Below are 14,602 nucleotides of genomic sequence, written 5' to 3' on the forward strand. Positions count from 1 at the left end.
ACACGCTGATATGTCGCTTATATGTTAGAACTTGTGGTGTGCACAAGCTGCAGGTTTTGTCGCTTCCTTGTTGAGGGTTGGGGAAGCACCAGAGCACATCACTTACGTAAATAGAAGGGGGATTGTTCCTTTTCATGCCTCTATTTTCCAGATGCTGAGATAGAGTCAGCGCTGCTGAATGCTAGAGGGAGGCAGTGCACACCTTTCCTAATGGAAAGCAGCAGTGGGGTTAAAGCATACAGTCATTTTGTACACTCTAAATACAAATTCCCCCGCTGCCCTAATCTTACGCACTTAGGGAACATTTTTGTACTTCTGCATTTTCTGCCTGTGCTATTTAACTTTCATAATGCTCATTGGGTGCTCCTTGATGAAAAAGTAAGGCTAGAAAAGACCTTTTGCAACATCCAGACTGACCTGTGGGTCTGTAAGTAATTTCTCTCCCTATGACTCAGATGGGAAAGCTAGACATGCAATTGGAAAGATCCACCAGAACAAGCAAAAGGAGGTGTGGGCAAATGTCAGACTGGTTTTGTTGCCTGCTTAAACAAAAAATCTGCCGTTTGCTGCATCTTTACTGCAGGTGCTTGAAACTAATTCTCCTTTTCCTGCACACAGAGACAACACCCACAGGTACTGCAGGTGTGATTAACGCACACAATGCATGCAGAGTTAGAAACTGACCTGAAGGCAGCATGGTCTGCACACACGGAACTGCCTCTATAGCTGGTCAGTATGGTTTTACCATGAAACTGGACTAAGATACTTACTGGCGAGGAACTGTGTCTCCCTGGTTTGTGTTTTCATACCCTGCAACAGTAAAGAAACTCCTACACCTGTATGTACGTGCACAGTACAGATAGCAAATGCAGGACTGTCTGATACCACATGGTTATAGCTCTCCTGATAAAGCAGTATCTCAGATGTCAGATTGCTGGAGTTGAGGACCAGAATTTATCTCTCGTGTACAACTGTCTTAATGGTTGTGTAGACAACCAACCAAATCGACAGAGAAGGTGGAGACAGAATGCAGTAATTTGTTCTACTTAACAATGAACAAGAACTTCAGTAAGAGCAGAGGTAAAGCTCTTATTGGTAGAGCTTTTACCTTTTTGTAGAGATACAGCCTTTTGAGTTATTGTCCATTCCTAGCTATACATGTTTGCCAGAGATGTGGTCCAGAGTACTCTGGTTCTAGCAACACCTGGTCTTGTGTTCCATGATTTCTAATAACATAAGAGCTGCAAGCAGTGAGTTGCCCATTTTCCTAGGAGATTTTAGGAGGAGATAACCTGAAAGAACTGTCTGCTTTCTCAAAGCATGCTGGAAAGACTCCGCTTGTTCCACTTGTGAAGCGGAGGCCGATTCCCTTTGTACTTTGAATGTGCATAGGAGTAACATATTAATTGCTGCAGACATCCTGCAGGCAGGTGACAGCTACACCTGGAAGTGGCAGACATGCTCAAGGTATCTAAGCTGCACTTGCACAGTGGTCGCAGTGTGCTTGGCGATGCCGAAACAGAAACACAGGATTTCTCACTTTTGCTTTAGGCCCACAGGTGCGATTCATCTTGCCTAATTATATATAGATAGATAGATAGATAGATATACATATATCTATATATATATAAAAGTAAGGGATTTTATCACTTTACAGTCAGTGGAGGGAGATGGTAACACTCTAGTTTAATTTCTCTTCACTGATGATAGCGAAAACTTAGGTGACTAGCCAAGACTAATTGCTCAACATCAAAGGTGGGATTTAGCTGTCTAAAACAGTAAATGCTATCAGATTAAAGAGTAACTTTTCACACCTATACAACACAAATGTGATTTGAGCCTAAATAACTGCACAGAACAACATAAAACTGAGACGTAGCCTACAAGTCCCTCTTGGGAGGAGAAGACCTACTATAAATGTTTGTGTGACTCACAATAACACACTTCTATAGAGCTTCTAGTGTTCTGCATTATTGTCACAGTGTTTGGAGTTTATTGGGGTTTTCTGTTTTAAAGATGGAGATGTGAGCAAAAGGTTAATTGGCTTGCATGAGATCTGACACAGGGACGTGTGGTGAAATGGAAAAATGAATCAAGGCTTTCTGTTCTTCTCATGATTGCATTCATGCTTTTGGGGCTATTGTCCTGGATGCTTGTCCACCATTTCTCTGTCACAAAATGTAGTTCATCGCTTAGCTGGCAGCGTTGCTTCTTGAGTGTAGCAGAATGGTGTTGTATTTTGGGCTTCTGAATATTGTAAGAATGCTGTAAACAAATGGACCGGTCAAAGAATATTTTTTAAGTAGAAGTAGGGAGGAGAAGAAATTTTTTAATTTATATAAATTACTTATTGTTTGCCACAGAAGTTACTACTATTTTGCCTCTGTAAATGATTGGTATTCCTCTGGCCTCTCAAGGATTTGTAAGATCACACGATTAGTTTGGCCATACATAGAAGGCTTGGGTTTATATGAAATATAGGACAGAAAAACTATTACATTTCCACTGTATGTAATCTGTGCAGAACATTCTGCTATATATACATATCAGTTATGAATCTACAATCAATTTTCCTGTTAAATGTTGAATTTAGACTCCACAGCTGGACTTTCATCTTGAAAGAAGCCAGATAGCCCTGTACATCTGGTTTAATCTTCCCTTTAGACATATTATTTTAAAGGCACTCCTGCTTAGTGCATATTGCAATTGAAAAATAATGCTCATATTCCCTCTCATCAGCAACAGCTGTGATCCCTCTGCAGATGTTGCTCTGTCGGACATTTCATTACGTGTGATAGAAAGCGTAGGTTCTTTTTGTCTGTTTGTGTTACTGCTTTGTGGATCTTATTTTCTTTTTCTTTATTTATTCCTTTGGCCGTGGATGAGTCCCTCCATATAATACTTCACTTTATTTCCTATCGCTGCTGTTTCGCCTTCTTTCTAAGCACAGAAATGATCAAGAACTTGCAACTGTGTGGAGCCGCCCGACAGAAGCCCATTGATTCCCCACCAAAGGGCTCTGTGTGAGCCATTCTACTCCAGCCTGAAAGGAAAGCTTTGTTCTCTCAGCTGGTAGTGTCTTAAGATGCTGATCCTTGCCATATTTTTGGAAAACTGTAGCAGTTTATCAGAATGTTTGACACTTCCCATTCAGCTCTGTATTTTGAAGCATACCCTGGTATTTGCCTCCTCTCATACACCAGTCCCACAAGCGCAAGATTAGTCTGGAGCAGCCCAGTCATTGCAATGAGTTGTGCTGGGCACAAGTCATTTGGAGGTGAACAGTGAAGGAGGAGGAATCTGGAGTGCTGGTGGCCATGCCTGAAATGGTAGTAATGGATTTCGTATTTGGGGCAGGAGGTATGGGATTTGTCCTGTGTTGGTTGAGCATTTTCCTGGCTGCCTTCCATGGCTGTTTGGATATTTTTAGCATGGAGTACAAGCTGTGACCTTGGAGCGTGACATTTTAACATGGAATTGGCCTGAACTGCTAATCAGAAGATATGATTTATTATTTTCTATTACAAGAGCAACTAGAATCCCAGTCATGTTTTGCAGATGAAGAGGGAAGCAAACTGAAAACTGACTTTTCTTGACTTCAGGCCTCCATGATATCCATGCTTCCTAAACTACCATCTTTCTCCTTGCATCCTTAGAAGAGCACTATGCCTAGGTTTGTTTTTTGACTTGTTTTCTGGTCATTTGACAAATATTATGTCAGAATGACTGAAACTAATCCCAAGGTCTCAGAGTGCTCAATGAGAAGTGTAGCACAAAAGGATTGTTTCTGTCGCAAACAATTTATGACCTTAACAGAAGTTTACAGCTGCTATCAGAAAGGCAAGATCTTGCTACCAGTATATTCATACTGACGATTGCTCCCTCTGTGCTTTCATTCCCAGACTCAAGTTTACCAAAAAGATCAAGCTCCTAAATGCCAACTTCTGTTAAGGAATTAGAAGCAGTAGCACCGTATCAGGATGTTCAAGGCAGTACTATATAATGTAGGGAAGGAGGTTCAGCCCAACCACAGGCATACCCAGAAGTCTACGAAAGTCTGAATTTATGTTTTGAGGTCCAGATCTATTTCTAGCTCAGTCTATTTGACTTCCACTGGGTTTTTGACTGGTTGCCAGGTTTGGATGAGTTGTGTTGAGTGAGTTTTGCATGCTCTTATGTTAAAAGGAACTCAGAGGAATCATGTTTAAGATGCATTTTACTGCCACAGTGGTGCAGAAAAGCGCTTGACTGAGAAAAGCATTTGAGGTCTTGTTGGCTTTTTCAGTCTACTAAATAAGCACCCACTCCATTATCTGATGTAGACTTAAAAGAACTAAAGCAAACCCAAACCAAACCAGCCATCTTCCTGCCTCAATCACAGCCACATGGTTTAAAGATTTACCCAGCAGAAGGTGAAATCAAGATGTGAAAATAAACCTCTTTCTGACTACCTTGGCAACTGGGAAGACCACAACCTGGTTCTGCAAATTCCATGGCGGATCTGCCAGGCAGGGCCAAAGAGGCTGTTTCCCTGAAATCAGTGTCACACTATAGTTCCTTTCATACATAGGAAGTGAGTAAATCATTGAATAATGCAACACCCTTTCCCGCCTGTGAGAACTCTGCCAAAGCCAAGTGCAACGGTCTGGGTTAAAGCAAACTCAGTTACTTGGTAACTGAGCTGTGTCTTGGAGGGGTTAAAATCAGAGGAGTTTGGACTTGTGTTTTTTGGAGGGGTTAAAATTGCCAAGAAAAACTGAAAACTTGAAGAAGATCCCCAGGTGCCTGCATTAATATTCCCTTGCCTCTCTGATGTGAGCTGGCAGGTCCCATAAAGCCACTCAGCCTTGAACAGGGAAGGGAAGGAGGGAGAGAGCAAAAGCTCCAGCTGCGACTCCAGAGCCCCAGAAAAAGCCTCTAACCCAATTCCCTTAAAGTGCACAAGCATCTGTTTGCCACTGAATTCACCGAGTTTGCAGGGCAAACAAAAGATCCATATCAAGGATGCATCCTTCCAGAGAGAGAAAGCCTTCCCTCATTCACCCATAGATTTTCCCCCCTTTTCTTCCGGTTAAAAACCTATATTTTTATATTTTTTTAGAGGAGGGATATGGGGGGGAAATGTTGTTTTTTTTTTTTTTTTGGATGGTAATTAAGAGAGCTAACACCAGCTAGGCTAGAGTGAACGCAAACAAGACCCCTATAGGCAGCACAGTGCATTAATGTAAAATATGCCCAGACAACATAACTTGTCAGAGAGGATTATTTCTGCTTAGTGAATCTGCAGGGGCCCCTTTGCTCCACCACTCAGCGTCTGCCTAGAGAGAGAAAGAGAGAAAGAGTAGCCATTAGTGAGTAGCTACTGTGGCATTGATGTTTGAGCGCACTTCTGAACTGGCTTTTGTTGAGAATATCGGTGCAGAAAGCATGCGCTGTCCCAAATCCGCTGTTACTATGAGAAATGAGGAGCTGCTTTTAAGGTATGTTGTCTCCTTTGTTTTAACGCGTGCTTTCGAGTTGCCTGGGCCCGCTGCAACTATACCGGTGCTGTGTATTAAGTAGTTTCCCTATTTAAAGGAAAAGACAGGCGTTGCTGTGTGCAAGTAGCATTTTTCCACTAGTTAGAATCGCACATTTTCATGTATGATGACAAATGGATGGAGAGGGCAAGGAGGGAACAAAATAAATATATAATATATCTGCTTTTTTTTCTTTCCCCCCCCCCCCCCCCCCCCCCCCAGATGAGAGCTGATATTTCTTTTATCACCTCCTTTGCAATGTTTCTGCCTGCTTCATTATTATGCACTGGGCATGGAATAAGCATGGAAAAAAGCTCAGGGAGACTCCATATTAGAGCTAGTGCCCTAAATACCACTTTAATTTTCACTTAGCCTATGTAAATAGTTACTAATGCTCTACCTAGCCTTTGCCACTAGAAGATGCTTTAAAAATATCTAAATACTCCCATCTGTGGGATTACACATATATTCTCTAATGTTCCAAGGTTTAGCGGGGGGCCAGCATCGACTACTCTTTTCGGAGACACACACACAGGCACATGCACACGTACACATCAACACGGAATTATGCTGGAATTGGCACCCCGCTTTGAAAAATGTAGTCTTTTGTTTATTTGCTAGCAGACATTGTAGCGTTGAGTACATCTTTCGGTCTGACAATGGGACAGCTGAACAATGGTGCTGTCAAACTAGCTTAATGTATGTCTGGCGCTGGGGTGGTTTGGGGTTGTGTTTTTTTCCCCCCTTTCCTTTTCTCAACCCCTTTGTAATTTCCCTTCATCTTTATGTATCTGGGAGAATATGAAGTGCATTGCCTGTTTTTTTGATGGTTGTTTCATTTGATGCCCGCTAATAGTGCAGGGAGGGGGAGGTTTGTATCTTACAATTATGCCTATTGCATTAAGTTGGAGATTTATTACTAACCTCTCCTTTAACTGTGGCAAGAAAACTTATTGATTCTGGAAGCTCACAATAGCGCTGTCAATCTGGCAAACACAGAGTTGCCAAACGTGCCCTTGCCTGATTTTATGCCTGATCATATCAACTTTAACTGCTGTTTCGGAGATACTGTTTCTAATTTTGTTTAGGTAATGAAAATGCAATAAAAATGATAAATCAGACCTCGAAGCGTGAGCCCATGCTACTTTCCATTTTTATAATCCAGCTATTAGCATACGTTAGAATTTTTAAGGTCAAGCAGAATAATTTACCTGGATGATTCCTATCCTAAAATCTAGCAAATTATTCATATGACATTTCAGGAATTACCTTTCTGTTTAGACAGCCGTAGTTTAGCATTAGAACGGTTAACAGTTCTGCGTTTGAATTTGGCAGAATGCTCGGGTACCTTATGCATTATGAAAAGAAATCGTTATGGAGCTTTTGAACAAATCTAAGTTACTCCTTGGACAGCAGCTTGTGTGTTAAATCAAATGAATTGTCGTCAGTCTGCGGAGTTCCTGAAACTGTTTGAAGTCTTTAAATGCTTTAGATGTTAAGTAAATGTATTGCTTTTAATAATAGCTGTAATCGTTTGCTGAGAGAAAAGCGATATTTATCAGTGGTTTCTCTATTTTTTTGCTCAGATCAGTTGACTGTAGGGGTTTCATGCTTTTTTAAACTGGATTCTAGTGCATGATTTATATGGGTTGAGGGGTCTCTTGGACCCCTTAATTGAAAAAGAAAAGGCATTGAGGATTTCTCAGTAGCAGTCAGAGCTCTCTAAAGCGTGTGTTTGCAACAGCAAAATGTTTGATGGGGAGCCTCGGAGTACCTGCTGTTCTGGTTTGCATTTTTGTTGTTGTCGTTGCATCTCCTTCCCTTGTGTGTTGAGATCAATCAATAGGAAAGAGTTTATGTGAACAAAAAAGGTAATATCACATATAAGGCTCTGGCAGCCTAGAGGTTATGGATTATCAGGTAATGCTTGTTTGCTGTGTGTTGTGCATAAACATGAAGAAAGCAGGGATGGTGTTTAATGCAACGGGACCATGCTATAATTCACTTTCTTGGAAGAAGTTCTTTGGAGATAAGCATTAACTCCTTCAGAACCGCTCTGCTCTGCCAGAACTGGAGGGGGGGTATTTTTTTATCACTTCATAACACAGCACGTTATCCTCCTGCAGCCTGGCCTTTGTAGCAGCTGCTGCCCTTTGTGGGTGGCAGTGAAGTGGATCCCTCGCTCTCGGTTACACAGAAATGCCCCTTTAGTGATTGTCCAAAGTAGGGTGAATTTCAGCCACTTTTGTAGCAGCCACTGCCAGGCACCTGGCAGCACATGTAAGGACTATTCAATACTGAAACTGGCTCCTAATCTGTCTTCTCAGAGGTGAGTTCATACTAAACTTACAGTAGTTCTTAATGTTTTCAGATAAAATACTGCATTAAACACATATACTACAGATTTTGTGTCTTGGATTGGCAATTACTCTATTCTTTTCCAAGGATGTTTTCTGACACTGCATTCACATCAAAGACTAATTTTTGAATTAGTCTATGTGAGCTTTACTGAAGAACAAATATTCTTTCTATGCATATTTACTGAAATACTGCTTTTTTGAGCTGTAATAATTATTATTGACATCAAAGAGGGTGAAGTAAATGTGTAACACAAGCCATTTCTTAGCATGCTTTAAGAGAAGTGTCACCTTTTGAGGGACTGTATAGGTTCAAGAGATCTTATGCCTGAGCATTGCAGGTGTCCTTAGCGTTACCTAGTTTGAATCTCACCCATTCACAAGGCGAGGTGGTGCCCTGCAGCTGTCAAAGTTGGCAACATCTGTTTCCACAACAGCGCTGGGAGAGGTAATTCAGACTCTACATGAGCTGTTACTTGTTCTTGCAATGACCAGGTGTAATGTCAAAAAGAAAGACGGTCCTTGGTCCTACCTGTCAGAGCAAGCGCAGGATAGGTCTTAACCTGGGAACTGGCTTTCCATGCTGCTGTAGGAAACTCAAGTGATTTACGTGTTAGGCAGGAGTCTTTGTTTTCTCTTTTTAATTTGGATTCATGAACCACAAGCTCTGTACCAATACGTTAACATGCTCGTTGTTGAATGAGAATAAAACTTAAAGCGTTTTTCTTGCCAAATTTACGTATGAAGGGATAGAGAGCAGCACTGCTGAGAGCAACTTGGGGGTACTGGCGGAGGAAAAACTGGACATGATCCAGTAGTGTCCCTTTGCAGCCCAGAAAGCCAACTGTATGCTGGGCTGCATCAAAAGGAGCTTGACCAGCAGGTGGAGGGAGGGGATTCTCCCCCTCCACTCTGCTCTCATAAGACCCCATCTGAAGTCCTGCATCAGGCTGTCGAGCACCCAGCATAAGAGAGACGTGGACCTGTTGGAGGGAGTTTGGAAGAGGTGACAAATATGCTCAGAGAGTGTGAGCAGCTCTGCTCTGGGGCCAGGCTGAGAGAGCTGGGCTGGGTCAGCCTGGAGAAGAGAAGGCTCCTGAAGGGGAGACCTGAGAGCAGCTCCAGTGCCTGAAGGGGCTGCAGGAAAGCTGGAGAGGGGCTTGGGACAAGGGCCTGTAGGGACAGGCCAAGGGGAATGGCTTTAACCTGCCCGAGGGGAGACTGAGATGAGCTCTTAGGCAGAAGCTCTTCCCTGTGAGGGTGCTGAGGCGCTGGCACAGGGTGCCCAGAGAAGCTGTGGCTGCCCCATCCCTGGCAGTGTTCAAGGCCAGGTTGGACACAGGGGCTTGGAGCAAGCTGCTCCAGTGGAAGTGTGTCATGGGGTTGGACTGTATGACTTCTAAAGGTCCCTTCCAACCCAACCCCTTCCATGATTCTATATAAGATTACAAACTATACCTTGGGGGCTGAAAAACAAAGGAGAGCATTCAATTAATATTCATATCTAGAAGTTTTACTGCAAGTGTAGATTGTGCTTGAATACTTAAGAAGTCATTCAGGAGTGAATCAATACTAATTATTGTAATCAGGAGGGTTAATTAGCTGAAGATGCTGCTGATGGAAAGTTCACTGCTTACAGCCCTGAAAACACCTAAGTTGATGAAATCTGAAAGCAAGATGTCTAAGAGGACTTTGTATGGAGAGAAAAGCTTGGCTTGCCTCTGGCATTTAAAGAGTCGGTTGCTCCAAAGGGGAAACATAGCTTGTACTTTCTGTTTTGCATGGTATTAATTCAGAGGGTATTAGAAGATGCAACTGTATCTGTCTGGAAGATATTTTGTGGTAGTTTCTCATTAAATGCAAGTACCATTTTGTATAACCTGTACTGTCTCTGCATCATTCATTTGCAGATTACCATAAATTAATATGGATAATCTAATGCATTTGGAATCTTGTTCCAGAACTGTTATTGGGAACAGTTTGGTGGTTTGCTTGTTTGGGTTTTTTTCACCATTTGTGTGCAGGCACAAGGACTTTATGTGCTATATGTACACGAATTACACATGCTCTGTATCTAATATGTGTGCATCTGTACACCCATACACGTGCACACAAGTTTAAATGTTTCTCATTGAAGGGGTTTATTTCTATAGTCAGTGCCCTCAAACTTCCACTCAGTTTCTATCTGCAAAGATGTATTCAACTAAATATAATACAGAGGACATTTACTGAACACGTAGTTCATGAAATTTAAGTTAGATGATAAGGAATTAAAACTAAAAGAAACGACTGAAGGAAACGCTTTTCTTTTCCCTTAATTAGAGCAGTTGTGTTTCTTAAAGTGAGCATGACCGAATTCCAGCAGAACCTAGCTCCACAAAGTATTTCTCACAAGCGAACTGCAAGATTTTTTCTGTCATGCTGCATGTTTTCTTGCTTGTTTTCTTCACCCCCCCCCCCCCCCTTTTCCCTAGTTTTATCTGTTAAGATTATAACAAAGACAAACGTCTGGATGTTTATTCGAGGAGGGGAAAAACTCCAGACTCAAAACCCCCTTTTCAGTCACACTCACATAAACCCCCCGAAGTCAAGTGATGCTTTCAGAAGAAAGAAGTTCCGTTTCAAAACACATCCTTCTTTCCTCCCTAATGAAATTAGAGATTATCACGCGCAGGTGCTATTTATCTTTGCAACTGCTTCCCTATGACTGTTTTACTGCTTCCAACATATTTACTTGTATGTCAGCCATAGAAAAGGTAACTGAAAATGGCAGCTGTTGAGAAAGCATGTCGCCATGCCTGGAATGACATGCATTATCGGGGCAGCAGGAGTTGCTGGCTCTACAGCCCATTTCTACTTGACCTGCGGAATGATTGGCTGCCTGGGATGGTGATGAATCGCTGGAGTTTATGAAACAGGACTGCTGGCATCCTCACAGAGGAAATAACAACAGGGTTGGGGTTTTTTTTTCCCTTCTAACACTCTTGCTGTGGAAAAAAAAAAAAAAAAAGCTTTTTTATTTCGTTTTGGCTTTGTGTTATTTCACCCCGCAGCGGAAGTAAATGCATCAATTAAAGGCGCTTTAATACTGTTCTTGGTGAGTTAATGGTGCACTGAAGGTTAACTACCTTCGTTGGATGGATGGGGGTAGGAATTTTCCCAAATTTGGTGTAAATCTTGATCTGGGCCCTAATTATCTCATCTCTCACTCTGGTCTTGCGACAGAGACAGCACAACTAGCAATCAGCTCGAGCAGGATGTGGAAAGGATTTTAGCTGTTCTCACACACAACTTCATTTTCTGTCATAGTCTAAGGATCAGGGACCATTTTGTGGGCTAGTATCAGACAGATCCATCTTCAGGGATTCCGAACTAACGGCTAAACTGGCATTTCTGGAAAGCATCGACTCCCATATTTGCAGTCAGTTTTCCAGGTGGTTCGTGAAATTATATTATGCATTAAGCCCACATTACCAGATTAGGCTGTTGTGAGTCAGTGCTGGTAGGAAAGTCTCGCAGGTCTGTAAACCTGCCTGTGCACTGACTGACACTGACACTGTGTGGAGCACAAGCTGCCCTGCAAAACACAGCCAAGTCAAAAGGATCCTTCTATTTCAATTAAAAAGTCGTGTTTGGGGGTGGGGAATGGAGAGAATTACTTGCTTGTCTCTCCATGTAGCATACTCGGGGTTAGCCTATTTGGGTAGAATAACCTATTTTGAAGTTAACTCTCTCTGATTCAAAGGAGTAGGGTTATCGATGAAATTGCTTAGGAAGTTTTAAACATGGCAATTAAATAAAGCTAATGCTTTCTGCCATTACATTAGAGAGGGGTTTTTTGAGCCTCATGCTTTGCTGCCTAAGCTTTTTCTCCTCTAGTTTGGAAAAGCAATTTGCATGCTCACATTTGCTATTAGACTTTCCCACCTTTCTCCATATGATAGAGCAGTGGCTGCTGCTGGACGCTGGAGAGGCTGCAGCACTCTTGTTATTTAAGGCACAGCCTCCCAATGTCCCTGTAAGGCTTGTGCACTAGAGGAGGGCAAAGTTTTACTGGAGAGAAGGGTGGCGTGGGGAACTGTTGCGTGTGCCCTTTGGTGTGCGAGGGGTAAATGCTGTCCTCGCTCTGGAGTTCCCATGGCAGCAAATCAGCCGGTCATCTTCAAGAGCAGCCTTTGAGGATGCCAGACAACAGTCTGCCACTGGGAGGAAGACAGAGCAGAAGGTTGGAAGGAGGGGGGAAATGACAGAGAATCAGAGAGAGGATATGGGAATTTACTGTTCCTATTAGACAAATAGAGGAGTGAAGAGAAAAGGAAGGGCACCTGAACATAGATCATCTGGAAATTGAACCTTGCAAGTGTAGATAGCTGTGGATGATAGGAGAGCTGTGCTACAGAGTGAATTTGAGATTCAAATCCTGCACCTGCTCTCCCTGCAAGCCGCAGGTCAGCATGTGAAGAATTGAGGCCCTCTGGAAAGGAAACGGTGAATTATCAGGAAACTTAAATTCTTGGAGACTCGACTTTCAACTGTAACAACCTCTTGGTTTCATTTTCCTTCTCCTCAGCCTAAAACCGATCTGTCTTCAGCTGAAATGCAAGGAAGGAGCTCACTCCAAAGCCTGAGAATTTGCCTGCATCATTTCAGCCCACATTTAATTTTAATGAGGGAGTTATATAACCCCCTTTAAAAATAACAAAACACTAACAGAACTGCATTGGCAACACCAGGTGTTCTGCAGTACTGCTCCAATGAATCATATGGAGGTCTGTCTGTGCGCGGCTGATGAACATACATTTAACTCAGTTAACCCCCATCCCTGAATATAGCAGTCCAAAGTGACCAGAATGCCTCCTAAAGAGCCTTTCTCACCCAAGGATGACAAACGAGATGCCTGCCCTAGGAACTTCATGGTTTCAGCATTTTTCCCTTACAAAACTGTGTTATCAATGTTTGGGGTTTTTTTTTACAGTTGTAAATGAATTATTGTGGCTTTACTGAAGTGAAGCATTTTACGTTAAGCACTAAGTTGGGTTTAATGTTCTACCTCACAAAAGAAAGCAAACGTTCCTGTTTGTTGTACTGAGCCCCAAACCTCGGAAATTGTTAAGAACAGCCCATTTAACAGGCAGTTCTGGGAGTAATAAACATATGACTTCATCAGTGTTTCCTACGGAAACAGAATTTGGGGGGGGTGGGGGGAACTGAATCAGCAGTTTTGAGCCTCTTAAACACGTTGGTTTGGGTGCAGTCTTTGACTCAGGGAAATCCCTCAGCCACCGGTTGCTGGGAGGTGGGAAGGATCACAGTGCACTTACCGTACTCATGCTCTTCCTCTTTGTATGCATTACGAGCCATTATCAGAGCCAGGGTCATAGCCTAAGCAGACCTTTTGGTCTGACCTATGTGGAAATTCATTCACTGTTCATTTGGGGCTGGGAGGGAACAACAAAACCAGGCACGGTGCAGTTTTCTGCACATCCGAATGCTTTACAGTTACTGCAGCAGCCTTTTATTTCTGTCCTTCATGTCTGAGGTTTAATGGATTCTGTCTGTGGAAAATAATGGTGTCAAACAGGAATAGTCACTCTACATATTATCGGGATGATTGTTATTTTTGAGGACTGAGGTGTATGCGAAGCACTTCATGAACAAGTGAAAAAACCCAGACCTGTGAAATTTCCTGCCTTAAAGATGTCACAGTTTGAGCATCAGGTGAGATCCAATCATTTACAGGGGAAAAGAAAGAAAAACATGTGGTAGAAATGAATGAGAAGGGCAGATGGAGGTTAACCCTTTGAAAATCCTGCTGTTCAAAGTAGAGTGCAATAGGTTCCTTTTGCCTTTAAAAATAAGTCTACTTCTGGCTTCCTGTGTCTTTTGACCTCTTGGTTTCCTGATGCCATGTTAGAACTTCACACTTGCCTTTGCCCGTTGCTTTTGGAGTTGGAGCTGGCCTTCAGCATCTGCTCCTGGTCCAGCCTTTAGCTGTGTTCAGCCCGTCTTCACCATGTGCTTCCCTGATCCTGCATCTCTCCCAGTATCCGGCCTCCCCGGGTGGGCAAAACTCTTCCGAAATCTCGAATTTATTCAAAATGAGAGGTTTTTGTGTCTCCCAGAAGTTCTTGTGGGTTTGGATGGTGGGGAGGAAGGTAAAAACCTCCCTCTGTTACAGTGGGCTTTTTCCCCTGCCCTGTGAAGGCCTAAGGCTCTTCCACATGGTGAGGATGGAGCAACGCAGACAAGCAGCAGATGCGTGATTCCTCGTATCCTATGTAATACAAGATTATATTTTCACTTGAACATAATACAGTAGCTAAATCCAACAACACTAAGTTCCTTCTTTCAGTGTCGTTTGGAAAGGTGCCTTTTTTAACCATAAATAATGAGCCTGCTGCCTAGTAGGAATCAGGTCTGCCCAGTGCATGCAGGGCCCCAGTTTCTCTCTTAGTTGAGTAGTGGTTGTTGATGGAATCAGTCAGCAGATGAGAAGATAAGGAAGTCCATAAAAAAAAGGAGGGGAAGAGGAAAAAACAGTCAATGCCTGTTGCCAAGTAGAGGTAAGACCAGGCTGACAATAGCCGTCGTCCTGTGTCTATATGCACAAGGCACTATGCAAAGGCAACACCTACAGATCAATAGTGATGCTCTTCAATAGGGCTATAAATAACAGGATAGTAAGATTTGCAAATATTGCAAATATTTACTCGTTACTGCTTTAGT

General features: G+C 42.6%; 1 protein-coding gene across 7 annotated transcripts in view; it reads left to right on the forward strand.

The window, feature by feature from the left end:
• CELF2 (CUGBP Elav-like family member 2) overlaps positions 1-14,602 on the forward strand; it is a 563,629-nt gene that overhangs the window by 294,298 nt on the left and 254,729 nt on the right. For 3 of the 7 annotated variants that reach the window (XM_061468594.1, XM_061468595.1, XM_061468597.1), the window contains exon 1: positions 5,154-5,480. The exons of 2 other annotated variants lie outside the window; for them this stretch is intronic. In XM_061468594.1, coding sequence (XP_061324578.1) covers positions 5,374-5,480 — 107 coding nt within the window. In that variant the 5' untranslated portion in view covers positions 5,154-5,373. Of the gene's footprint in view, positions 1-5,153; positions 5,481-14,602 lie in introns of those variants that run through there. 2 more of the 7 variants (XM_061468596.1, XM_061468600.1) reach the window with 2 other exon arrangements.

Source organism: Pezoporus flaviventris, unplaced genomic scaffold (genome assembly GCF_033815535.1).
Source record: "Pezoporus flaviventris isolate CSIRO_AGI_PZ_B2104156 unplaced genomic scaffold, CSIRO_AGI_Pfla_v1 ptg000049l, whole genome shotgun sequence".
Lineage (NCBI taxonomy): Eukaryota > Metazoa > Chordata > Aves > Psittaciformes > Psittacidae > Pezoporus > Pezoporus flaviventris.